The sequence below is a fragment of the Nannobrachium achirus genome (assembly GCF_963921795.1).
Source record: "Nannobrachium achirus genome assembly, chromosome: 22".
Classification (NCBI taxonomy): Eukaryota; Metazoa; Chordata; class Actinopteri; order Myctophiformes; family Myctophidae; genus Nannobrachium; species Nannobrachium achirus.
The window spans coordinates 24,819,450-24,845,860 of record NC_137829.1 but is presented as its reverse complement, the minus strand read 5'-3'; the positions used below and the strand labels follow the sequence as shown (position 1 = coordinate 24,845,860).

The following is a 26,411-nucleotide window of genomic DNA, read 5'->3' as shown; positions in this document are numbered from 1 at the left end:
AAATAATGATAACTTGGTCACTCACTCAGTTTCCTGTCCCTCCACAACTAGTTCAGTAATAATCTTAAAGAATGCCTCTGTGCTGTGGTTTCTTCTCTTATATTTGGGGTTTTGTTTTTAGTTTTTGGAGCATCTAAAGAGAACAGTGGGTGTTGTTTCCTATGTTAAATGTGGTACTTTTAATCCCTTGTGAGACTAAGTGATTTTGAGAATTTTAAATGATTAATTTATTGTTTCATCAAGGCACTCAGTGTCTTAAGTGATTAAATCATTGTTTCATCAAAGGCACTCAGTATGTTAAGTGATTATGAGTTATACAAATACATGTGACTTGACTTGAATTGAGCTCTTCCCCTTCCTGATTCCCCAGGTGGCCTGCATGCAGTTCATCAACATTGTGGTACACTCGGTAGAGGACATGAACTTCAGAGTTCACCTACAGTATGACTTCACCAAGCTGGGTCTGGACGAGTACTTGGATGTGAGTAGAAGGCGTGCGCCAAAACTCTCAACTCTTTCTCCCTCTCTCTCTCTCTCCCCCTCTCTCTTCCTTTGATAGTTGAGCGCTGAAGCATAGATTCTCATTACAGCTCCCCGGTGACCGCGACCAGAGCAATGCGGTCAATACTGAGTTTTCCATGAGTTAAGAAAAGCGGTCAATTCTGTAAACTCTTCTCCAGTGCTTGACTGTAGAGAGCTTGATCAATGGTCACCCCATCTCTCTCTCTCTCTCTCTCTTCTGTGCAGTTTCTTGTGCATGCGTTTGCCTGTTTGTTTACTTGACTCTTATATTCCAGAAACTGAAACACACGGAGAGCGACAAGCTGCAGGTTCAGATCCAGGCCTACCTGGATAACGTCTTTGATGTGGGAGCCCTCCTGGAGGACGCCGAGACCAAGAACGCAGCCCTGGAAAGGGTGGAAGAACTGGAGGAGAACATGTCACATGTACGTTTTCATTTGAACACTCCTATCTACTCCCTGCACAACCTCTTGAGTGTATCGGCGTACAGAGCGCCATGGCACGTTGTCAACACCAGTGAGGTGTAACGCGGTCCGTTTTAAAGCTCTGTCACACTTAGCTTGTTATCTTGAGCTCCTCAGTTTGATCCTGTTTCTATCTCTATCTCTCTCTCTCTCTCACACACACACACACACACACACACACACACACACACACACACACACACACACACACACACACACACACACACACACACACTTTTGGTACACATGCTCTTTATCAGCAATGTCTTACAGTTGCTCACATTCACACCTGGGAGTCACAGTCCACAACCGCTGGACGTTTAGCAGCTCCAACAGTGCAACAGCTGGGGGTCAAGTGCCTTGCTCAAGAGCACCTCAGTAGTTGTTGTCAAGGGACATGAACCAGCGAGGTTCCTACTCCAACATCTCCAACCTGGTTGCTGCCATGAACCAAATCTTTCCTTCTTGTTTTAACTGACTGTGTCTGCTGTGTTGGACTCAGTATCTCTGTATGACCTTTCTTTCCCTTTGTGCTGTCTGTTGTTTTTGGTCCCAGATGACAGAGAAGCTACAGGACATGGAGAACGAGGCCATGTCCAAGATCGTAGAGCTGGAGAAGCAGTTGATGCAAAGGAACAAGGACCTAGAATCCATCAGGGTCAGTTTCATTATCACTTATTAGTCCATTATTAACTGAATAAGCCTAACTGAAATGTTATCCTATTTTTGCCTAAATTATGTTTGTCTATTATGACATGCCTAGAATAAGGATGCTATCTTAAAAGCACTTGACTTGGCTTAACCCCAGTTCTTTTTACAAAACGCTTCACACAACTCATAATTTCCTGTCACACGTCCCCTCTTCCCCCAAACAGGAGGTGTACAAGGACGCCAGCTCGCAGGTGCACACGCTGCGGCAGGTGGTGAAGGAGAAGGACGAGGCCATCCAGCGGCAGAGCAACCTGGAGAGGAAGATCCACGAGCTGGAGAAGCAGGGCACCATCAGGATCCACAAGAAGCAAGACGGCGACATCTCCATCCTGGCCTCGCCACCCTCCGGTGCCACCCTGGTGCCCGGCATGGTGGGCGTGCCTGGAGGAGGCGTGCCGGGGGGCAACTACGCACCTGGTGTTGGCCTTAACCACGTGGGAGGAGGGGTCCCGGGCATGCCCTGCCCTCCACCTCCTCCACCCCCACCCCCACCACCTCCAATGAACGGCATCGGTAGGTTCAGTGTTGGCTTGAGCTTAGTTCATTTATCACACATATAAATCGCTGTTGTCGGGTGGAAACATTGTATGTCCAAAACAGTTTTTATTCATCATTTTAAAAGAGGCGTTGTGTGCTTGTAGATCTGCTATTTCTAGTAGTAGACAGTCTTATAGGATGAAGCACGGCTTTACTTAACGAAGAAACATATAAATGTGAAACTTGGAGATACAAGGTTTCTGCCCGACAGTGACGAAATTATAGATTTGTACATATGAGTCAGTCAGTTTTTGGGCAGGTGTTGAAAAGTAGCACTCGTGCTATATACAGTACACTTCACATCAATGCATCTGGTTCGTCCAATGTGATTGTGATGTCCATGTCAAATAAATAAACATCAGTGAAATAGTTGAAATGAGCTTGATTTAATTTTTAAAAAGTTATGCGTTTTCTCTTATTTCATGTCAACCTCTCTCATTTCCCTCCCTCTCCTCTTCATCCTCCAGTGGCAAATGGACCTTCGTCTTCCATGGTGGATCCCCCACCTCCCCCTCCTCCACCTCCTCCTCCACCGCCTCCTCCCCCAGGCCCTGCTACCTCAGCCCCCCCGCCCCCTCCCCCTCCCCCTCCTCCACCCATGGCCCCTCCGCTACCCGGCTGTGGCACCCCCACCGTCATCATGAACTCTGGCTTGGCAGGTGAGGTCACCCGTGGTCATGATTCCTGCTGTGTGTGTGTGTGTGTGTGTGTGTGTGTGTGTGTGTGTGTGTGTGTGTGTGTGTGTGTGTGTGTGTGTGTGTGTGTGTGTGTGTGTGTGTGTGTGTGTGTGTGTGTGTGTGTGTGTGTGTGTGTGTGTGTGTGTGTGTGTGTGTGTGTCACAATTGTGTCACACAGTAATAGATAACGTTATGCAAACATAAACGGTTTGAAATCAGGCATTGGTCGGTTTCAGATAACAGTGTCATATTTATTTCCGTGGGCTGAACTGGAACTGTGAACTTAATGTGCCAACGGTATTTCATCAGTGTCTTTTTTGGTGCCGTAGTAGTACTTAAAATACCAATAGTACAGACCCTAAATGACAAGAGATAATGAACCCAATGATGTGTTGACAAACTGTGTGTGTGTGTGTGTGTGTGTGTGTGTGTGTGTGTGTGTGTGTGTGTGTGTGTGTGTGTGTGTGTGTGTGTGTGTGTGTGTGTGTGTGTGTGTGTGTGTGTGTGTGTGTGTGTGTGTGTGTGTGTGTGTGTGTGTGTGTGTGTGTGTGCCCACAAGGTCATTTAGCTTCCTGTCTGTCAGTCACATGGGACGTGTGTCAGTGTGACTGCTCACATGATATATTGTCGCTGTCGGACTCAAACACTGCATGACCAAAACTGTCCAGGAAACGGAAGGAAAGAATCTGTATTCCAATGCAGTTATTTAGTCACAAGTTCTTGTAGGTTAAATATTTATAAAACCCACAGACCTAGTTAACCACTTTCACTTTCATTTACAAGCTCACACGATGCGAAATGTTGTGAGCTTGTAGATGGGCTATTTTAGAGCAACTCTCCTGTATGACAAATTAAGGCATCGTTTACAAAACAAAAAATTATAGAGATTACAAGGTTTCTGCTTGAGAGCAACAATATGACTAAGATAGTCGGACAGATAGTAAGACTGATAGTCTGACCTTAATGTAACTGTGTTTTGGCGTACTCTGTCTTACGTGTGTGTGGCTGTGTGTACAGTACACGTGAATGTGCTTGAGTGAGCATTTGTTTGCCTGTGTTTTTTAATGTGACCTTAGCCAAACTATTAAAGGAGTACTTTATCATAAGTATTAAGTAAGTAGATGACCTGAATAAATGGTCTGAAGCTGAATTCAAAAATCTAGTCTAGTCTATAGACTAGAATGTAAACAAAGTGTTGGTCTGACAATGGCCAAAATGATTATTTTATCATTATTTTACGCTTTTTGTGGTCATTTTTGTATAGAAACACATATGAAGCTTATTTTTTTATAAAATATTTTCGAAACATTATTTTTATTTTAGCATCCGTTTTTCAAGAAAAAGTTGACTATAGCTCCTTTAAGTAAAAAATACCCAATGTCAAACATGATTTATACTTGGTTAAATGATGGCATCTCAAAACGGAAATGTGAGCTTGCAGATCAGGTGTTTTGGTACTGGACATGCAACAAAGTCAAAATCAGGCTTCAGATCTCATGGTATTGGTTGGACTATGTACGTCTGAGGCATGTATGTATAAGCTGTCCTGATTTCTTTAAAGCTTAATTTATACACCATCGCACAACAGTATCACTTTCTGAAAATAAGTTCTTGTCAGTATCGACACCATGGTACTAGTACAACACCATGATACTACTGAGTATAAATAAGTTCTTCTATGGTACTACCGAGTATAAAACACCATGGTACTACGGAGTATTAAATTAGACTTGAAATCCTTAATGACATCTCTTTGACCTGTTTCTTTCTTGTCTTTCTGCCAACCAGAGGGACCCATCAAACTGTTCTGTAGGTTTTTCTTTGTAATGTGTATTCCCTGTTTTGTTTTGTTTTCTTTCCCTGCTCATTCACTTTGCCACAAGTTTGGAAAATTGTATTTTCAGTCTCTGAACATAGGAACAGGCCTCTCATGAGTAGAAAAGCTATGCTAAGCTATACTTTTCCGTAGCCATACGTGAAGTTAAACGCTCATGCACTTTCTTTGAAGTACCCCTGTCCGTTTCTAAACAACCCAGATGATCTTTTGCGTTTTTTCTTCTCATAAACACTACATGAAACTGCTAGTCCCACAATGCATATATTTTGAGCTTATGAATTCGCTTTCACACACTCTGCTATTTTATCTCTCGCATAAATATTAGCCATAAAACATTTACTGTGTGGAATTACGACAACGCAACACTGGAAATACAATATTTCAAAATCCTGCACGATTTCCCCGTCACACCTTGGTGTACTTTGTGTGTGTGTGTGTGTGTGTGTGTGTGTGTGTGTGTGTGTGTGTGTGTGTGTGTATGTGTGTGAGTGAGTTTTGCAATGTCTGGAAGTATCGTGGCTGCATGCTAAGACACGGTGTCATGCTATGGCAGGCAGATGATAGTAAGAGATAGGGCAAGTGTTGCGCAAATCTGGAATGCTGTTCGCCACTGCCTTATCTCCCTGCCCCGCTAACACCCCAGCTGGGTGGCACTCAGCCTACCATGGTGAGGCACAACTCCACATTAGGAGTGTACTTGAGGGAAAGAGCCAGGCAGGCATCACAATCCCTTTATAATAATAGTTTGTCGGAGTGCCAGGGCTGAAATGCCTCACCATGCCTGACCAGGTGGTGATAAAAGGATTTGCTTTAGTAATATTGAAAGACCTGGTTTGCCACCATTCTTAAAGAATAGCACAAATATGCGATTACTTAATAATTATCATTATGGTAAATTAGCACAGCACAATACCAGCTATCAAAATGATCTTGACGCGACTAATGAGAAGGACGCGGGGTCTAGTGGAAGAGGGAGTCATCTCCATGTGTCATCAGTTTTTAGATTCCTGTCTACCCCTCCACCAAATCACCTGCACGATATGTGTGTGTGCCCATCCTTGTGTGTGTACATGAGCGTGCTCCAGCACTAGAGAATGATGACTAACTCCTTTGTGTGTACCATCCAGCTGTCAAGATTAAGAAACCCATTAAGACCAAGTTCCGCATGCCTGTCTTCAACTGGGTGGCCCTGAAACCCAACCAGATCAACGGAACCGTCTTCAATGAGATCGACGATGAGAGGATACTCGAGGTAAGAGTTGTCCTGAGGTTAATCACATGGTTATTTATTTACTAATCGGCTCATTCCTATGATGGCAAAGGTTTAGTGTACTCTCTGGCTCTTTGTGCCAGACAGTTTTCTGAAAAGATTATGTTGCAAAAATCTAAAATGACACGGATGCTTTCAAAGATTGAATGGGTTAAAAGCACTTCAAGAATATTACATAAATCAGCCCTCAGCCCCGAATCAAACCACTTGAAGCTATCTTTTGTTACAGCCTCCAACAAGCTGCCGACATTCATTATGACAGTCATTATGATGTTATGTTAAATATGTAGTCAAATGTCTTTGTTTGCTTCAAGTAAAGTTGTTTACTTGAAGCAATGTACTGTATCACTGATGTAGTCAAATGTCTTTTATGTTTTTGATAAGTTGTTTACTTGAAGCAATGTACTGTATCACTGTATCCAAGACAATGAACCTACTGTACTCGTAACAGCATTCCGTTTCTTTGGGCGCAATATATTAGCAATAATATTAAATTTATGCCTTTCAGGACCTGAATGTAGACGAGTTTGAGGAGATGTTCAAGACTAAGGCGCAGGGTCCAGCCATTGACGTAACCATGAACAAACAGAAGATCATCCAGAAGGGGCCCAACAAAGTGACTCTACTGGACTCCAACAGGGCAAAGAACTTGGCTATCACGCTCAGGAAAGTCGGCAAGGCGCCTGAGGAGATCTGCAAGGCCATTCAACTGTAAGAGCTTTTAAAGGGGAAAGAAAACCGTCTGCTCTTGTGTTGTTACCATGATCTATTTTATGACTGGGACACCTAACACAACATAACGTAAACATACAGTCATGTCTTAGCGTCCACATTTATTTGTTAATGTGTTAATTTTTGTGTGTGTATTTACAACCAAACTTCTGTCAACTGTTCTTTGATGCCCACCGTTTCCTCGTCCCTCTCAGGTTTGACCTCCGTGCCCTGCCGGTGGACTATTTGGAGTGTCTGATGCGTTTCCAGCCCACAGAACACGAGGTCAAGGTCCTACGTCAGTTTGAGAAGGAGCGCAAGCCCCTGGAGAGCCTGACAGACGAGGACCGCTTCATGATGCAGTTCAGCAAGATTGAGCGGCTCATGCAGAAAATGACCATCATGGCCTTCATTGGCAACTTCAGCGAGAGCATCCAGATGCTGACGCCGGTATGGCCCAGGGGCTTTTTGTTCAGTTCTCTGCTTAATGTTACAGTACATAACTATAGGTCAGGACCCATTATTTTGCCCCCTCAACTTTATGTCCCAGAATTGGATATGAAAGTTTCTCCTTTACTAGTCTCAAGGATGAAAATATTTAGAGGTCACACACATTAATTATTTTCAATAATTTGATTAAACTTTTAGTTTTTTTACGTCAACATATCTTAACTCATTCTGTGCCAATCACGAGTATACACGTGATATATTAGCGCATCCCACAGTGCCAATCACGTGTATACTCGTGATTCAAAAAAAAAAAAAAAAATTTTTTTGAACATTTTTTTTTTTTTTTTTTTTTTTTTTTTTCATCAAAACTAGTGAACATGATTTCAATCGCGATTTTGCATGTTTAACCCCCATACAACCCCCATACAACTCAGGTAGCAGACCTCCAAGCTCACAACAGTGTAAAACATAATGGCTATTATCTCAAGAATGCCTGAACGGATTTCCAATCGGATTTTTTTGTTTGAAAGCTGTGAACAAACTGCACAAACCCACAACAATGCAATCCAGGATTGCATTGGATTTTTTAGAGCTCATTCTTCTCTGTTTTTTTCCCATGCATGAGGTGTGCAAGGTTTAATCATGGCTAAGTTGACGAAAATAAGGCTTTTAAAATGCTTGGTAGCCAATAGCTAACTTCAAGCTAACTTCATCCTCTTCCTGTACATGCACAAAGGAAAGTGTTTAGGCAAGTCATGGCTGCAGGGCTTCTGCATATACCAGCATATCTCTATGGGATTGTCTGTGGCACACTTGGCCCCCTCTAGTGGTGAAAGGGTGGCATTAAATGAGTTAACATATCTTAGCCTATAGTACATGTATAAATAATCCAGCCACTGCCACCGATTTTCCGTTTATCTTACCTTTTCAAGCAGTCAAAGAATATTTATCTCCAGTTATCGATACCACGGAAATAATAGTGAGTAATTTTGACCATCGGTTCTCTAGTTATGAGCTGTTGAAGAGTGTCTCGTGCAAAAATGCAATGAAAATACTGGAGTCGAGATACAGGCATTTCCGAGAAAAAATGAAACGTGAAGCAGACGATGATCATGTTGTGATGGTGTCATTTCCACCAATTGTTTCACACTAGATGGAGCTCTTCGCTAACTTATGAAGACCACAAAAAACAAAAAGACATCAAACATTATGTTTTTGGCAGTGTGGGCCTTTGGGGTCCTTTGGAAAAAAGACGTCCAATGACGTCTCATTGATTGAAAATTTTAAAGAAAATCCACAAATCTCTTAGTTACACTAACAGTGTTATTGTGAAAACCCCAAATGACTCCCTTTAGACAATAATGGGATGTAGAGATGATACATTTGATTTTTAGGCAGCACTTATTGCAGGACAATACCCATCATGCACTGTCTGAAGACTGCGATCAGTGAGAGATGATTATGTTTAGGCAACCAGATGTTGTGTGGTTAGGAGAAGGGTTTACTGAGATTGCCCTTTTGTCTCAATTTTCCACTTTTTTTTTAAACATCCTTCATTTTGTTTCCCTGTAGCAACTTCATGCAGTCATTGCAGCATCTGTCTCTATCAAGTCCTCCCAGAAGCTAAAGAAACTCCTAGAGGTAAGTCTATATGTACAGTATATCAGTTTGATGTGTCGTGTTGAATAGAATAGTAACATAACATCAAATAATAGCCCTCTAGCTGGTAGTATGCTGGTTGCTATTTATTTTTATTGCAGATTCTGCTAAATATTCGTTTATTTTATGTTGATCTTCATTTGTCCCACACCTGGACACGTATGATGTGTTGAATAGTTTTTTAAATTTGTATATGTTCATTAGATTATCTTGGCACTGGGAAACTACATGAACAGCAGCAAAAGAGGAGCGGTGTATGGTTTCAAGCTACAAAGCTTAGACTTGGTAAGTTACTTCCTCCTGGCCTTCGTAGATTTACGTTTTCATGACAGAATCCTGCTGCTCATCTCACAAACGTTTTTTATATTCCACAGCTGCTCGACACCAAGTCAACGGACCGTAAGCTGACACTGCTGCATTACATAGCTAACGTAGTGAAGGAGAAATACCAGCAGGTGTCTCTTTTCTACAATGAGGTGCACTATGTGGAGAAAGCTGCTGCAGGTGAGATATACAGCACAGATGGACTCCTAGTTAACTACTTGGTTGACACGTGTCTCCCCCTCCGCCCCCCCGTGATATGGGGGGACACCCCAGTGGTTCTTTTTTCCCTCTGTACCAAATGTCTTCTTCTATTTAGGTGAATGTTTGCCTATTTTTGAGCAGTGCTAATCGCTCCTACATCTGGCTTTGTTTGTTTGTACGTATGTTTGTCCCGCCCCATCCCACATTGGCCAAGCTTTGCGGTATACTTTATGAAATTAACTCATAAATAGCACCTCTGACTTGTTTTTTGACTAATGTTTGCCTATTAGTGTATATATACTGTAAGAATAAGCTTTATTTATGGAGCACCTTACAAACATAATATATGCATTTCATTAAAATGAGAACAAAGGTCAAATGAAACATAACAATAAGATGTGGGCTCTATTTGAGGGTGAAATAAAAGGGTTAAGAAAATCAATCTTGTAAGAAATCCATTAAAAGCAAGGTCATAAAAGTGTTTTTAGCCTCTTAAACTATCAAACTGAGGTTGCCTATTACATTATGACATGTCCTGAATAGGGACACTAGGGAATTCTTTGATTGATTGATTGATTGATTGATTGGATGTCAACGTCTGCTGTGAAAGTTGTCAGTACATCAAATGGCACACAAGATTAATTCCTGGATATTTTGATCAACTTGGCGATGATGTATGTATTGATCATCTGTGTGTTTTGACGTTTATTTGTGCCTGTGCGTTGTCAGTGTCGCTGGAGAACGTCCTCCTAGACGTGAGGGAGCTGCAGCGAGGCTTGGAGCTGACCAAGAGAGAGTACAGCATGCACGGTCACAACACCATGCTCAAAGAGTTCATCGCACAGAACGAGAACAAGCTCAAGAAGCTGCAGGACGACGCCAAGATTGCACAGGTGACTTAATGACCCCAGCCTCAAGTGTCCTTATCTGAGGCTCCCTTTTAATTTTCTTGGAAGGGCTGCTACCGTATCTGCAAGCGTTTTCAATGAGTGTTGCAACTCATAATGTAATAACGGTTCATAATGTAATAACCTAAATGTATGTAATAAAAGCTTGAGTGCATAACATGCATAATGTAATCATGTGTTATATTAACACATTGACCGCCATTTTAACATACCTCCGTACTCCCACCTGCCATTCGTCTCCATAGACTTCCATGTAATTGGGTGTGCACGGATCATGCACACCCATGCCTAGATAATGCACCACGTGTGTCCACATTGCTCACAGCTTTCAAACAAAAAAATCCGAATGGAAATCCGTTCAGGCATTCATGAGATAACAGCCACTATGTTTAACAAAGATGGCTGCCAAAATGGCTGCCATGCTTGAAAGATGGGGTTGCTATGGGGGTTAAACATGCAATTTCGCGATTGCTATCATGCCTACTCCATTTTTTGGGGTCCCTTCAAAAAAAAATTTTTTGAAATTTTTTTTTTTTTTTTTTTTTTAATTCTCGGGACTATCGGGCCTGGCGGGGAAAGACATTGGAATAATCTCGGGACTATCGGGCCTGGCAGGGAATGAGTTAAGAACCTTACGTAGCCGCTCATAATGTATTACCAGTCCATAATGTAATAACAGCTCATATTGTTTAGAATCAGTATCATGGTCGGTATCATGGTCAGTAATATGGTCATTATCATGGTTAGTATCTTATGTTGTTTTCTTGGATTTATCGTCTCATGTTGTGTTGTCTTTGAAAGGATGCCTTTGATGAAGCAGTGAAGTTCTATGGGGAGAATGCCAAAACCACGCCTCCTTCTGTCTTCTTCCCAGTGTTTGTGCGGTTTGTCAAGGCCTATAGGGTGAGACACACTCACAACACACACACACACACACACACACACACACACACACACACACACACACACACACACACACACACACACACACACACACACACACACACACACACACACACACACACACCCCTGACCAGCCATTAGCCTGTAGGCATGTCAGCCTTTCTTATGTCAATATAGCCTCAAGTAGTCTCTGGGGGAGGTCAGTCTGCGGCTACAGGGAAAAGCTATGGTTCAATGTGTTAATGCATGAAGTGCTTCGCTTTAATCTATGGTGCTTCCCTGTTATCTGTGGTGCTTCTTATGGCGCGTTCCTGTCTTCTGTCATCTGCAGGGGTTTTCTACTGGTGGTCCATGACCATGCTTTTAGTAATGTAGGAAAGTGTAGATTTGTATGTTTATTTATTAATTATGGACCACTAGTTGAGTACACTAAATCACTGGTTCCCAAACACTGAGTTGGGACCCATTTGTGGGTCGCGGACAGATTTTTATCCCTTAATTTTTTGTTTCCTAGATTTAGTTTTTCATTATTATTAAAAAAAAAGTCATGAATGAAAAACAATTAATTATTTTCTGTAATTGCGTAAAGAAATAAAATAAACAATCTTTGAAATTCCAAATATTAGAAAACAAGTGAGCTTGTAGATCTGCTGTTTTCACTAGTTTGGGTCCCAAGCAAAAGTCTAATTTCTCTTTTGGGTCACAAGCTAAAACGTTTGGGAACCACTGCGCTAAATGGCCTGGTGGCGTATCATGAACTTCCACAGAAAAGGGAGTTAGAATCCGAAAGGGAAAGTGTACTTGATTGCCTGAGTCATCATTATTTAGGAAATGTGCCCAAATAATCAATCGCATTTGTCTGCTCGAGCATACATGAGGTGCAATGAATCAGTTAACATGAGTTTAATATGGAAGGTTAAGAGAACAGAATAAGGGCAACATGGGATATGAATAGATCAATGGTTCTAAATATTTCCTGAACTCTGGACCACTAGCATATCTCAGTTAAATAATTACTGTTAAGGGCTTGATGTAATTCACCTCAAATTAATGAATTACATTAAGCCCTTAACAGTCATTAGTTTCAAGCCTTTTCCCCACATCATGCCCATATCCCCCCTCCCAACACAACAGTGGTCCCCAGGTTGATTCTTAGTCAGCATGGTGGTCCCTGGTTCATAATCAGTTGAAAACCCCTGATTGATGCTTCCTACAGTATGGTGCTTCCCTCCCTGTCATCTATGGTGCTTCCCTGTCGTCTACAATGATTCCTGTGGTGCATGTGTTACTAGACATTGGTTCTGTATGCACTTTGTGATATGCAGGAGTATAAATAGAATATTGTGTGTGTATATAGAGTATGTATATGGAGACATAATGACCCGTATGTCAGTGTTTTATTTTTATTTTGAGAAAGATTCAATGCAATGGTACAGTTGGTATATTACATAAAAGAAGCTTGGTTAAATGCCTGGTATTTTCTTCCTGCAGCATGGAGAGGTTTCAGAGACACAGAATGGTCAGCTCTATCTCAGCAGGACATCTGGTGGTCAGAGATATAATACACTTCACTATAAGATGGAGCTAAAGCAGGACAAAGTATTCAATCAACTCAACCCCAGTACTTGAGTCAAAGTTTAGCTACTCCTGGTCAAATACGACTCAACTAGTGAAAGTTGCTGTGTCTTTTAAAAATACACAATTATTCAAAAATGCATGCTTTTAAGAATACTTAAGTATTCAAAAGAGCAAAGACTATCAATAACGGTGAGATAAAACAGTTGAGGAAATGACTACAATATAAAACAGAAACAAAGTGACACACGCAGACCTGTGCATTTGAGTTGTTGTCAGTAAGCGGGTTAGATGTACTTTTCACAATTGTTAAGGTTACATTTAAATGAATGTTTTGTAAGAAGAATCATTAAATATATAAATGCTGCTACAGTAACAAAATAGAATAATTTATGGATTTGACACTGATCGGGAATATTGGTATCGGCAGATACTGATTCCAGTTGATCGATGATCGGTATCGGACCTAAAAATCACAATCGGAGCAATTCTAAACAAAATGATCAGTTTACAGAGGAGGACAAAGAGTAACAAGGTGTTTTATACATTTTGAACATTGACAAAAAGCAGATTCCCTGGCACCCCTGGATGAATATTGATGATAACCCGCTTTAGGAGCCACTGGTCTTGGTCTAGGCTGATTGAACTGTAAATGGCATGAACCCTAGACTAGTCAATGGTCACATAAATAGAGTGCAAAGAAAACAATTACGTGCTACAAAGATACAAGGTAAACATCAAACGTAGCATCTGTCTAACCAACATGCTAATTGAATAACAATATTAGCATTTGTGGTCAAGCAAATGGTATATGTCAACATAACACATGTGAACAATAATTACCAACTTACATATGCATAGTATTAGTTGCAATGGAGAGGTGGATGTTGAGACTTTTTAAACGCATTGGTACTGTCTAATTAATCAGCATCTATTTAAAAAAAGGGAGACAAGAAGTGCCGCAATGGAGTACAGGTTGACTGAGATCCAGGTACGCAGCAGTTTTTCAACAGGGTATTGTTGTAAAGAGTTGAAGAGGTGAGTTTTCAGACTCGGATTAATCGAAAGGGTTTAATTGAGGGAGTTGCAATAGTCAAGCCGTTGAGGGGAGAAGAGAAGCTCATTCTCGTCTGAGGTTAGTGGGAAGACATCAACCGTGAGATGTCAGCCTGGCATACAGTGATGTGCTCTTCAACCTGTGTGGCAAAAGGGTTGGGTACAACCAGACGGTTAGGAGAGCCACTCCTGACTGGTTGGGATCCAAAAGGTTATTCTGAGAGAATAAGAACATAGCTCTATATTTGACCGTGTGTGTGTCTTGTGTCCCGCAGCAAGCAGAGGAGGACAACGAGCACAGGAAGAGGCAGGAGCAGATGATGATGGAAAAACTTTTGGAACAAGAGGCCATGATGGAGGACAACCAGAAGGTAAGTCTCACTTCTCCCCCACCGCTTTGCCCTTTTCCTCTTGCTCCTCATTCCCAGCTCCCTGCCACCGCCCCTCCTTACTTATGGAACATGGTGGATCAAGCATGCCAGAAGAAGGTAAAGCCGTCTCCACTGATCTCCTCCCCTCCATCCCTCCATCCCTGCCTCCTGGGGCAGGATTAGCTGTGTGCTGGCTGGCCAGTTTGTTGTAGTTATATTGGGCTCAGCAGCCTCGACACCCTGCTGGGTCACATTACATCAAGTCGGGATCAGCAATTACGCTACTTAAATGGTCCCATTAACACACAACAACATACAAGGGTACACACTCAAGCACTTAGGGCTGGATGAATTCACTGTAAAAATAAATGAATACAAGCCAAACAGCTGGTGGGAGAAATTTCACAATGGGTGTGACTGTGAATATATATTTTGGTATGACGGTCTTAAATTCACTAGGTGCTAATGTGAAGCTAAAAAGAATTCACCTTCTTTTGGGTCTTTTATTTTATGTGCAGGTTTCACATCCTTACAGTTAAATGTACTGTTAGTAACAGAACAATATTGTCAAATTCTGTTCTAAGATTATGGGAGTAAAACAAAGAAACCTGAATTCTTTCTGTAACCAACACATGCTCCTGAGGGCTGGAAGCATTTTGGCTTCTTCTGGACATGTTTTAGCAAGTGATATTTCCCTGTTGCCATGGGGGTGTAGTTACATTTTACCTGCTTGCAAAACTAACCGTCATTCTAAATTGTTCATCCACTCAGCAACATGACTTTAACAGTAAATGTGTCAGTTTGTTTTTCTCTTTTTTTGTGTTATTTTGTATCTCATTTATTCCACATTTAGCTGCTTGAATTCCTTTTGTTTGTATATTGTTGGTTGATGTGTTTTTCTGTTACAAGCCGCTTCTGTGAATAACTGTCCTCCCGGGTTTCCAAAAGTTGGCAATGGCATACCCATTTCCAGTTCTGGTTCCCATAGATTCATTTAAAGGACCAGGTTACCTCTGGGACAACCAGATCTTATTTTATTGTTGTGTGGGACACGATCAACACAATCCTGAGTTATTTTTTGTGTTCAATCTGTGTTTTTAGATATTTTAGTATTTCAGACGATTTCAGCATGCTACAACTGGTCATATGCAAAATGCATCATATGACCAGTTGTAGCATGCTGAAATACTAACATATCTAAAAACACAGCTTGAACACAAAAAATAATTCAGGATTGTGTTGATCGTGTCCCACACAACAATAAAATAAGATCTGGTTGTCCCAGAGGTGACCTGGTCCTTTAATACATTGGCTCAAACACATAATGTGTGTTTCCAGTTCAAATCTGCTTGAATGCCTGACACCTTTTGGAAACCCTGGACTACACTTATGTAAAAAGCATATTGCCCCGAGTAGGGTTAATAATAAATTGAATTGACAATATTCAAACAGCTTTTTATTTTATTTTTGATGTATCTTTGGCCACCATTTTACTTACATGTATTAGTATTTGGATTTTTCTTTCACTATAGTAGAGCGGATGTAAACAAAAGTTCCCATACATATATTTATTCAACAGATCCTTGCTACCTCATACATACTCCCTGTTACTGGTCATGTCCTCCAAAAGAGTCACACCTGTCTCCAGGGCTCATTTTATAGTGAGGAGCAGGCCATGTTGCAGGGGAGTTTTGTAGTGTGACTAAAGCTTTTATTTACATTATAAATGAGTTGGGTTACTAAAAATATGAATTGTACTTACCTTATAGATTATTCTCCTTCATAAAATGTTTTCTTAGTTTGGTTCACTTGATTTAAAGGGGAATGTGAGTAGTGTTCCTTGAGAAAGGACAGTTGGTTTGACCCAATTGGGGGTGGCCCCACACTACTTAAGCTCCTTGAATTTGCATTGATTCAGTCATTCTGGTTTGTCTCTAGCACTGGAGAAGTTAGGGGCACAATGCTCTCAGAGAGAGCTCAGTACTGAAGTCAGTAGCACTTGTACTGTTTGCCTGTTTTAAGGTATTTTGTGCTTTAGGCATAGTTTGTTATTTTTCAATTTTTGTCTATTATCTATTTTTCAACTTAATCTATTTTTTTCATTTTCTAAATATGTCTTGCAAGAAGAAAATAAATCTTAATTTTTTTAAACTTTGGTTTGGTTTGTTCTGAACACCTTGCCCTCATCAAACAAACTCATTTACAGGGGCTCAGCCAATAATTGATTGATTTGATTGATATGCTGGATGCTTATCAAGTGTCAAGAGTATCAAGTGATATTTTCTCAAACTTAAGCTAATCTAAGAGAAGCTGTGGTCATAATACAGCACTGTTTGAGAAAATACTTGAAAACCTTAAAGCCATAATTTAAAAGTATAAAGTTAGAACAGCAAATGTACTTGATTTAACAAAGACAAGTTTGATTAAAACTGCTATAGTGTTGATCATCTGAAACTAAGAAAATATGACAAAGGGTTATGAGTTTTAATGACATTACACTAAAACAAACGTCTATTTGCTTTCAATTAAAGTGTAAATCTGGGTTTAGACTTAGAGTAAACCTTTTTTTTAAACAATTACCTAAATGTCAGTTATGTCATAATGAACTTTGATCATCACAGGGTGTATCAGATTCTGTCAGGGGTAGAGGTGTTTGCTGTGGATTTTCATCTTTTGACCTGTCTCGTCTCTCTTTAACTTTAAATATAACCTCCAAATTCTAATTAGTGTGAAGGTCCTTGTGGTGCAAGAGTAAAGCATAGGCCTCATAAGCTGGAGGTTGTGGGTTTGAATCTTGGTCAAGGCAGGTCTCCATTTTCTGCGTTTTTAAGCCGGGGCGCATCGAGGCCTCCATCTTCACGCCCGCTTTTAGCTCTGGTAGGAGAGGGAGGAGTCTAATAAATTACATATTAAGCAAATTGTTTTTTATACAAGCATGTTTTTTGGGGGATTCTTTATTTATTTTTAAGGATTTTGATTGAGATATTGAATTTTTTGTTTTTTCACCAGTTTGATTTGCTTTTTTTTTAGGCTTTTGTGTTGTGTTTTGTTTTATTTGCTGTTTTAGGAGGTTGAGTTGTGTTTGAGTTTTGAACCAGGGACCTTCGGTTTACGAGTCACAGATCTAACGTTTGAGCCATGCTGGCATGGAAGATACAATTGGGAATGTTATACTTATCCCACATTTTAGAATTTAGATGAATGTGAAAATGTCCTTTGGGAGCTTTGAACCACCGACCTTCAGTTTACAAACCCTGAATTGATCTCTTCAGCCACCCAGACATACATGATAACATTGGGAATGTTATACTTATCCTACATTTTAGAATTTAGATGAACAGTGAAAATGTTCCTTGGGAGCTTTGAACCACTGACTTTCAGTTTACAAACCCTGAATTCATCTCTTCAGCCACACAGACATACATGATAACATTGGGAATGTTATACTTATCCCACATTTTAGAATTTAGATGAACGTGAAAATGTTCTTTGGGAGCTTTGAACTACTGACCTTCAGTTTACAAACCCTGGATTAATCTCTTCAGCCACTCAGACATACATGCTTGCATTGAGAACGTAATACTTAACCCACTTTTTTACAGTTTAGATTGGATTGTGAAAATGTTCTTCAGGAGGTTTGAACCCTCAACATCTGGTTACTGGCATGGCATATGTAACTGAGAATGTAATACTTAACCCAACTTTTAGAATTTAGATCATACATGGGCAAGTGGCGGGCTGGGTGCTACATGCGGCCCCCACTTTCATTTCAAGCGGCCCTGCAGGTTAATATCGGAATACTGATATAGTATTGATTTCGGCTGCAAACATGGCCCGCTTTAATTACTATAGCTGATCTGTTGTGACATCACATTGTTGACCCATATTTGACAATTCCTGTTGTGACATCACATTATTATTTTGTCCAAATATCAAGCATGCTGCCTTTAGCCTGCCAAATTGTACCCCAGTCAATCAATGGGACATCAGTTGATTGTGTGTGTGTGTGTGTGTGTGTGTGTGTGTGTGTGTGTGTGTGTGTGTGTGTGTGTGTGTGTGTGTGTGTGTGTGTGTGTGTGTGTGTGTGTGTGTGTGTGTGTGTGTGTGTGTGTGTGTGTGTGTGTGTGTGTGTGTGTGTGTGTGTGTGTGTGTGTGTGTGTCAGTCTCCGTCCCATAAGAACAAGCGGCAGCAGCAGGAGTTGATCCATGAGCTCAGGAAGAAGCAGGTGAAGGACAGCCGTCACGTCTACGAAGGCAAAGACGGAGCAATCGAGGACATCATCACAGGTAATGTGACAACCTGGGCCACAGTGGGCCAGGCTCCAGTCTGCTCACACACTGACACCATACACACAGGACGCTCTGCATGCAGGTGCTCTCCTGTGTCATTAACGTGGGTGATTAACCACTAACACAAGAATGCCGGCTCTTTTTTAATTAAGCCGTCAGGTGTTTCAAAAACCGGTGGCTTTATTTAACATTAATCCGAGTAAAAATCCAGCTAATCTGTTGACATTCCGATCCAGCTCAAATGTGTGTGACGATCATCATTGCTCATCTTTATATCTGCTTGTTGTTGCTTTGTTAACACCAGTCCACATACAGGGGGCCGGGCTGTGTCTAGTTCCTACAACATGAAATGAATTGATCTTGCATTCCACAATGGACTGCTGCTTTGTCTGTAGAGGAGGAGAAATTACATACTTTATTTACTGAGAAGCAGTGAAAACACGCCTCAGGGGTATTGTAAATTTAGAGGTAGACGCTCCCAGCAATTGAAATTCAGAGTAAGCCTAAAACACTCACCAGTCTCTGTAACAATAAAACACTGTTTATGGAATGCCTGTCTACTACATTTTTAACACTTAATCACCACTTGATTGATAGATACGAGTAATAATCTCACTAAGGTTAGTTTACTAGCAGCCCACAAGGCCCCCTTTTTTATAGAGCATAACCCTGCTAGAATGTGGAACATTCTAGATTGTATAGACATTTTCCATGCTCTGGAGTCTGGACGCTGTTTTGAGGGTATTTGCTTAGTGCTAACCAGTGCTAAACCCCCTTTTGTAGCATTCTGCTTTCTTATACTGTTTGTGTCTTTTCTTTGTCTGTGGCTGTTGTCCCTGTTGTTCTCAATGCAGTGTTGAAGACAGTGCCATTTACCGCCCGCACAGCCAAACGCGGCTCTCGGTTCTTCTGCGAGCCCGCCCTCAATGAGGAGTACCATTACTAAGCTTATAGAACTCTCTCTCTCTTCCGAAAGGTTGCTGGAACACAACGTTCTTTTTTTATTCCTCACTCTTATCTTCATGTGTGCTCCATCACTTTTTCTCCTTCTCATAACTACCTCTTCTATACTCACACACCTGGAACCTGTTTGTATTATGCGTGATGCAGCCACAATGGTTCTTGAGACAATCGTGTGTGTGTGTGTGTGTGTGTGTGCGCGTGCGAGTGCATGCCTGACCGTCAGCATGAGGAGTTGGAGGGCTAGCAGTTGTGATGGTGGTGGGGCAACTGTTTGCTCTCTTACCTTGCATGACCTGTGTCACCCATTCATTATCATTGTGTGTATTATCAACTGCAGCAAACCATAATGTCACAGGCTCACAGCAGGAACAGTCTCCAAACCAAGGTCACCATATCTGTGTGTGCAGGCAGGAGAGGAAGATTGGTGAAAAAAAAAATATATATCTTTAACATGATGGAACGTTAAGTAAGCTGATAGGCGCCATCTAGTGGTGAGAAAGTAAATAACATACATAAACAGAGCTCCCTGCTTTTGATAATGCAGTTTTGATCACCAGGAGCAGTTCATTCAGGGTTTTCAACCAGTAGTCCGGGGACCACCAGTGATCCTTGAGGGGGTTCCAGGTGGTCCCCAGCTAAATGATGGAGAGTTGATAACCAATTTAACCCTTATTGTTAAACATCTGCATTACTTAATATACAAGAAGCCTACACAATTAGATAATGTAGAATAATTATTTATTTGCCCGTTAATCTTCCATCCAACGACAAAATGTATGGCATGACATCATCAAAATAAGCATCATGGCTCAAATGGCTCTTACATATTCAATGATATGTTCCAAGGCTAGTACAGCTGCACTTACAAATTAATTCAGACAAATAATACTGTACGTGGCTGTGGCATTATACTTTGCCTTTGTGTGTTAATGTCTCCAATCCATGAAAACTGTTTATCTCTGAATCACAATTCATATTGAAGATGTTTTGGCTTTATTGCATGTCAATTGCTTTTCCGCACCCCTTACCCACAATGCATCCCTCTTCACATAGTTCTGCTTAATTTGTGCTTAGCTTTCAGTCACATGACTTTCTGTAAACCAGCAGGCTAGAGCCATATTATTTACAGGTACTAATGTGATGCATGGTGCATGCTTTTCTTTCTTTTTGAAGGCCAGTACTGTCTTTTAAATATAAATATATTCTCACTGTGTGCCACTAACATACAGCCAGGTAATGCCACTGAATCACCATATTTGTAGTGAACTTGTTCTTACTCACATATGACTATTGGCCTTCAGGGATTAATGACTTGGCTGCATGCACGCTTTTGGTTGGTTTTTGGTCCAAATGCTATTAAAAGTTCTATGTTGTCTTTCTTTTGGAACCATGTTTGCATAGCGCTCACGTCAGAGTTTGGAAAACGGGCTCTTACTTTGCCATGCTGGTAACCACTCAGCAAAGCAGTCTGGGTTTAGAGACAGAAAAAAAATAAGAAACAAGCCTAGAGAAGCTTTGATCTCCTCTCTTCCTGTGTGCCAGCTGTATCAGTTAACCCCATTTAGGCCTGAACACATTATGACGCGATATTTTATGCTTTAAATATAAAAAAATAGCAGATACCGCGCTGCGAGCTTTTAGATCTGCTATTTTTGAAAAATCGTGAAAATTAGAATTTTGACCCGATTCTATAAGTGTCTTTTGAATCCTTCTAAGATTTTTGGAAAAAACCTATGTTTCTATGTCAGCAATCTGGCCAGCCATCGTCAAAGAAAAGGTCCTTTTCACTTGACTGGAGCTCAGTTAGTCTGTTCTTGAGAGACCACTATGTCAGTGGTGCTCAAACCTTTTCATGTGAAGGACCCCCAAAATTATATTTATTTGGCCACGGACCCCCATTTCAAAATATTTAGTTCCAGGGACCACCCAGAAGCAAAATTTGAGTTACAAACGTTCGCTTTGAAAATACATATATTCAAAGATTTGCACACATTTTCACGACTTTTTCAAAAATAGCAGATCTACAAGCTCGCACTGTGAGCTTGTATATCTGCTATTTTTCACTGGTTAAAGCATTCAATCATTTCTAGGCCTTAATGGGTTAACCGCTCACCTCTCCTGTCCTTGTCACTGCTGCCCCGCTCTGGCCCGGCCCCAGAAACCTGCTTTTGCTCGCTCAGCAGCTCTCTCTCTCTCTTTTATATGCCTAATTTATGCCCCATCGCATGACGGCGTCGCACACCAAAAATAGCAGACCTACAAGCTCACAACGCATCACATCCACAATACATTGTGAGCTTGTAGGTCGGCTATTTTCGGGTGTGCGGCAAAGTAATGAATCGGGCTTTATCCACTGTGAAAAAACAAACACTTAGGGTGACATTCTCCCGTTCACCCTGACCACCCCCTTTTGTAATGTCCATTTTGTTCTTCTCTTCATCTAGCCCTAAAGAAGAATAATATTACTAAATTTCCCAATGCCTACTCGAGGGTAAGGAATGCCTCCAATAGCACCTCTGTGGTGGTGGATGTGTCCTAAACCGGCAAGCAACTCTTTATTACCTCCCTTCTCCTCTCTCTCTCACCTCTGAACTATTTCCACCTCCTTTTCCCCCTCATTCTGTCCCCTATTTAGAGTAGGAATATAGCATATACTGTGTCATAATGTAGTGTATTGACTTGGTTTGGAATTGCCAGTCTACGTTGGTTAACTCGATGGGCGAACATTCACGCTGTGACTTATTGAGCTTGTAGATCAGCTATTATCAGCAAAGTGATTTGATAGAGGCAAAAAAAGCAAGAGATTCAGTTTCCGGATATCGACACTAAGCAAGGCCAGAAAATGTTAATCCCCATCAGGCCAGTCTGATTTTATACCATGTTGAGAAGTGTCTTAGTAAAACAAAACACAAAATAATTCTTCAGCGAAGTGTCGACTGACAAAGTATAGCCTTCATTACCTTTATTTATTCTCTGCGTAGAACCCAAGCTGCTTTGGTTGACTGGCTGCCAGCACTGAGCCTCTGGGCTCGTGAAAGCGGTCTGACAAGATGATTGACAGTTCTTTTATTCCTGCCTCCTCCCCAGATCTGAGGAATCAGCCTTACAGGCGAGCAGACGGCGTGCGGAGGAGCGTCAGGAGACGCTTTGATGATCAGAACCTACGGCCGGTGAACACCGAGGTGGTCATGTGACGAGGGAACAGTGCATGTGCTAAAGGAGGCGGGGTGGAAGGGTAATGAGAGGGAGGTAGAGGGAAGGAATGGAAAACTAGGATGGACGTGGAGAGAAGGATGAAAAGTGAAAGATGATGCTGAGAGAGCGTAGTAGCAACCATAGAGATGATTATGTACTGTATATATACTACATAAGAATACATGTGATGTCATTCCATGTCTGTGGTGTGTAGCAGCAGCTTCTCACGAAGGAAGGAAACCTAAAACAGAAGTGTCTTAAAGGTTGACTATAAGAACCTTAGACAAGCCAAGTGCCTGAACTGATTTTTTTTTTTTGCAAGCGATCCAATGTCATTTTGTCATGCGTTCGTCCAATGACTGTCTGTCTGTTTTTATTACTGTCACTTCAAGCAATACAACGTGACCAGGCTTTAACTGTAACTCTCCTGTGACATGTTGAATTGGACACGGTGGTCTGAAAACAAAGAGCAACACACAGAGATGCTTCCTGGGAAACGTAACTAGAATGCAGTAGATACGTTTCCCCTAGCAAAATAAGTTAACCAATATTTCACTTTTATTAATGTATATGAAAGGCCATTAGTACCTTGCATTCCAGTGCTACTGGCACTCCGCCTGGTGCTGCACTAACATTTACACACACAGAAAATAAAAATATCACTTAAGAGGAGACTATCAGAGGAGATAGACAGTGACCAAAACTGGTAAATTTGAATGATGTACTTCAGCGAGTACAAAAGACCACAAAGAAATGGCAAAGATAGACTGTACAGAGAAAGTGATTAAATTAAATTAAAACGAGACCAGGCTATAATGTGAACTGTAGAACATATTGACATCTCATTCATCAGTGTTACTATGGTTAGTGGACCAAGCCGTGAACTCTTAGCTCCATATCTATAAAACCTAGGCTGTCTGCTAAAGTAGAAGTAATGTGCCGTCCATTTCAAACACTGCGACAGTACAGCATTTTGGTTGAATGGTTTCCAAGATAAAATTGAGTTCACGGTCTTTATGGGAGCTTCTAAAAGGACTTACAGTAATCGCGTACACTTCCAGCCAAGCGTAGACACACTGAGACCTACTTGGTGATTAATTGTGAAAACTGGATCTCAAGTTTGCTTTTTAAAAGGCTAATTGGAATCTAGGCAACGGTCTACTCACCCTTTTTGTAATTTTGATGTATAGTATTTAACCACTGAAAACTGTTCCCTTTTTGCTTATGTTTTCCCTTTTGACATGGTTGTTTTTGTGACAGCACCTAAATGTTGAAGACATGGCAAAACACAAGTTTTCTAAATGTACAGATATTTTGCTACATTTTTTTACTTAACTCCATTACCGAAAGGTTAATATTGTACATATTGTTTAAAACAAAGTTCAACGCCCTGTGCTATACAATTATGAATGTTATTTTAACTTATAGTTTGTTTCCATTTTTGTATATTTAATTAAGCCAAAAACGTTGGCTTAAGCTATTAACAAAGAGCCTTAGCATGCTAATTAGATTTGCCTCAGCCATGCTCGAGGCACTGGACCACTGAAATTGCTGTTGAGGGTGTGTCACAGAGCAATATCAAAACCAGTTGCATACTACAATATATTCCAATTATCTGTAATTCCGCACATATTGCTGTTATAATTTGATGTGGACAGTTCATTTTTTCATTGTATGATTGCTACACATTGTAATGCTAATTTTAAATTCTATCATTAGGCTGGTGGATGTTTTGTGATATGCCCTCCTCTCTGGACCATTATCTATTGAAGCATGTTCATCTCTGATTTGCTTTAACTGTCTACCTGCATCATTCCTCTGACTGGATAATACTGGCATGTCTTTTGTTTTCTCATCAGAAATGTATTTTAGGCATTGTGTGCTCATTACAGAATACTTTAAAATAACATGTCTTTTTTTTTTTTTTAGGTTATGAGATTTTCAATGAATTATGATCAAAATAAACTATTTACCTGAATATTTCACACTGGTTTCTCGACACGATTGCCATTTTTATATTGTTTTGTTTCCGGTTGACGATAGAGTTCTGGCTATGTTTGAGTGGTTTAGAATGGCAAAAGCTCTTCCACTGACCCACCAAGGAGAAAATGTGATTCGACAGTCATGTTTTGCTCTTTTCTCCATTTGCCTGCAACAGACACCCAAAATATCCCTTAGGGCAACAGAATTGAAAGAAATCAATAGATGAAATGGACCTCTTACACTTTCAGGGGACAGAATATTACGCGATACTATACCCGTTAATACACTGCTTCTATGATGTCAATAATAGTGTTCATATTAGCGATCAACATAGGAAAGCAAGAATATTTACATTCTGTATATTTCACACTTAACATTCTAAATGGGTCCAAGCGTATTCCTGTTACAGTGGTTAATATCAGTAGCTGACAGAAAACAAACTTGGACCCAAGCTGTTCCCTAGCAACGCGATTCCACTGACAAGATCTATTAGCCCACACACTAAGCAGAGACGAAATGTACTGGTCTTTCATAGGTAATGATATCCAGTACCGTTGTTGAGTCTTGGTGGCAGTTGCTGACATTAAGACTATAAAACCCGATTATTATTACCATCAGATTTCTTTTTTCTCCAGCATTGTGATTTATTTCAGGTCACTGTCGACAAAACCAAGGGCAGAGAGAAAGGGGAGAGACGTGCAAGACAAGATGGGGAGTCAGATTTGCAGTGTTGTAGTCGAGTCCACCTAAAGCGAGTCCAAGTCAAGACAGAATATGGGAGGGGGTTGAGCCGAGACCAACCAGGGTCGAGACCAAGATCAGATTAAAGAAAAATTATAATCCTTTGATAGGTACCGTGGAGACGGACACGAAACACGGAGAGTATAGTGAAGTGGCATGTAGGAAATGGTCTGTCTGACCAGGAATCTAATCTAATCTGGCGTTGGGTGATGGTCAGACCTTGTGGTCAGTGGATGTTATCCCTTTTCTTTGCATTTGTATTACATGTACTCTGGTGCACTTTGAGAGCAAGAAGAGATGTGTATAACGTCATGGGGTTCTCAGGACAATTTATCTTGAGAAGTTTATAGTTCCTGCTATTATTTGCACAAGATTGACACATTTCCCACATATCTAGTAAATAATTCATGAAAAGACCGCTCTCTTCTAATGTTAATGGACTCCTCATAATAAGGGTATAATACAATTATTTCATTTCTATAGACTCAAGTGGACTCGTGGGGGAGTTTAGTCCGAGATAGTCAATGAAAATTCAGACTCAAGACCTGACACGAGAACTACAACACTAGAGATTTGAATCCATGTCCTCGCACTCACAGTGCACAATGTAACTGCCTGAGCCACCAGGTAACCCCTACTTTATTTTTCTGACTCGTCACTTGCATATTAAATTAAAAACACCCATTTTATTACATGACGTACACTTGAACTGGAGAATTTCTCAACCCTCATATCAAAAGCATAATGAAACTGATCCTTGGCTATACAGTCGCAATACTTTTAACACTAGAAATGTCGACTAGGGCTTCAACTGTGAATCAAAAAGTTATTGATTACACATTGTGTAATATGAAATACAAGCTTGTAAGGGGAGGAACAATATATCATGGGGGATTCCTTTTGTGTGTCCAGTTAGGTTATGTTGAACTATATATACTATAAATACAGACATCATATGTTAAGTGAATTAGCATAAATGGAGCGTCCAAGTCCATAGGGCTGAAACAATTTCTATAATGCTTACAAAAATGTTATGCTTAGATTCATTTATATTTTAACATAA

At 40.8% G+C, this 26,411-nt stretch overlaps 1 protein-coding gene across 5 annotated transcripts in view; it reads left to right on the top strand.

Annotated features, from left to right (window-relative positions):
- fmnl2a (formin-like 2a) overlaps positions 1 to 24,607 on the top strand; it is a 79,499-nt gene extending 54,892 nt beyond the window's left edge. The window contains exons 11-27 of one of the 5 annotated variants that reach the window (XM_080752555.1): positions 371 to 481; positions 798 to 947; positions 1,543 to 1,644; positions 1,862 to 2,210; positions 2,702 to 2,893; positions 5,876 to 6,000; positions 6,527 to 6,729; positions 6,945 to 7,179; positions 8,752 to 8,820; positions 9,043 to 9,123; positions 9,213 to 9,342; positions 10,093 to 10,256; positions 11,073 to 11,174; positions 14,081 to 14,176; positions 18,340 to 18,463; positions 21,874 to 21,972; positions 22,517 to 22,648. In XM_080752555.1, coding sequence (XP_080608681.1) covers positions 371 to 481; positions 798 to 947; positions 1,543 to 1,644; positions 1,862 to 2,210; positions 2,702 to 2,893; positions 5,876 to 6,000; positions 6,527 to 6,729; positions 6,945 to 7,179; positions 8,752 to 8,820; positions 9,043 to 9,123; positions 9,213 to 9,342; positions 10,093 to 10,256; positions 11,073 to 11,174; positions 14,081 to 14,176; positions 18,340 to 18,463; positions 21,874 to 21,968 — 2,328 coding nt within the window. In that variant the 3' untranslated portion in view covers positions 21,969 to 21,972; positions 22,517 to 22,648. The other 4 variants (XM_080752557.1, XM_080752554.1, XM_080752556.1 and 1 more) reach the window with 4 other exon arrangements.
- Positions 24,608 to 26,411: the final 1,804 nt, after the last annotated feature.